We start from the raw sequence: 1,104 nt of genomic DNA on the forward strand, positions 1-1,104 counted from the left end.
TATATATATATATATATAAGTAAGTCCCCTTTGAAAGTGGTTCTCTTTATAAATAATCAAATAACACAATAAATACTGCCAGAGCAACATCAGCATCTTTGTTAGCATTTGATATCAGCTGCAAAAAGTGTGTCCCGACATCAAAACTGCAGATTTCAGACATGATAATCTAGCTCACACACAGAGGCTGAAATCTGATGATTTCCCCACATATTTAAGAGTTGACCCTGACGCTTGACTTTTTATTGTTCGCTCATCATTCAGGTTCTATTGGGACTTTTCCATGCTGATGTTCATGGTGGGCAACCTGATCATCATCCCTGTTGGCATCACCTTCTTCAAGGATGAAACCACCACGCCCTGGATCATCTTCAACGTGGTTTCCGATACATTCTTCCTCATGGACTTGGTGCTCAACTTCAGGACGGGCATTGTGTTCGAGGACAACACCGAGATCATCCTCGACCCCAAGAAGATCAAGAGGAAGTACCTGAAGAGCTGGTTTGTGGTGGACTTTGTCTCCTCCATACCTGTGGATTATATCTTCCTCATTGTGGAGAAGGGGATCGATTCCGAGGTGTACAAAACTGCCCGGGCACTTCGCATTGTCCGCTTCACCAAGATCCTCAGTCTGCTGCGCCTTCTGAGGCTGTCCAGGCTGATCCGGTACATCCACCAGTGGGAGGAGGTACGCTGAGCTTCATCAGTTATCATACAGGGGGGAGCAGGGAGGGTTAGAGTCTGGCTTGAACCATCAAAAGTCCACATAAGTATCACCAGTAATAAGTACATGAAGATCTATAGAACATGAAGAGAAGGTTTTCAAATTAAAAATCAATTTGATTTTAATACTTATGAGAAAAATCAACAAAGAGCTGATTTAATAAACTGATTTCTTAGTTTGTTTGTGCTTCAGAAATATGACAACACAGTATTTATGCACATTACAATCTACTAGAGTTTTTAATATTAACAAAAATTGTGATTTTGTGGGCAGTTGATAGAGCTGCCGCCTCTCTGCAAGAAGGTTGCCGGATCAAATCCCGGCCAGGGGTCTTTCTGGGTGGAGTTTGCATGTTCTTTCTGTGCATGCGTGGATTTTTT

At 42.3% G+C, this 1,104-nt stretch overlaps 1 protein-coding gene across 1 annotated transcript in view; it reads right to left on the reverse strand.

Annotated features, from left to right (window-relative positions):
- The window catches only part of cbarpb (CACN subunit beta associated regulatory protein b), a 62,669-nt gene extending 62,141 nt beyond the window's left edge, over window positions 1-528 (reverse strand). The window contains exon 1 of the mRNA XM_037674281.1: window positions 334-528. Within this exon, the coding sequence (XP_037530209.1) occupies window positions 334-528 (195 nt within the window). The remainder of the gene's footprint in view (window positions 1-333) is intronic.
- Between the last annotated feature and the right edge of the window lie 576 nt (window positions 529-1,104).

Source organism: Nematolebias whitei, chromosome 3 (genome assembly GCF_014905685.2).
Source record: "Nematolebias whitei isolate Nwh7 chromosome 3, NemWhi1, whole genome shotgun sequence".
Taxonomy (NCBI): Eukaryota; Metazoa; Chordata; class Actinopteri; order Cyprinodontiformes; family Rivulidae; genus Nematolebias; species Nematolebias whitei.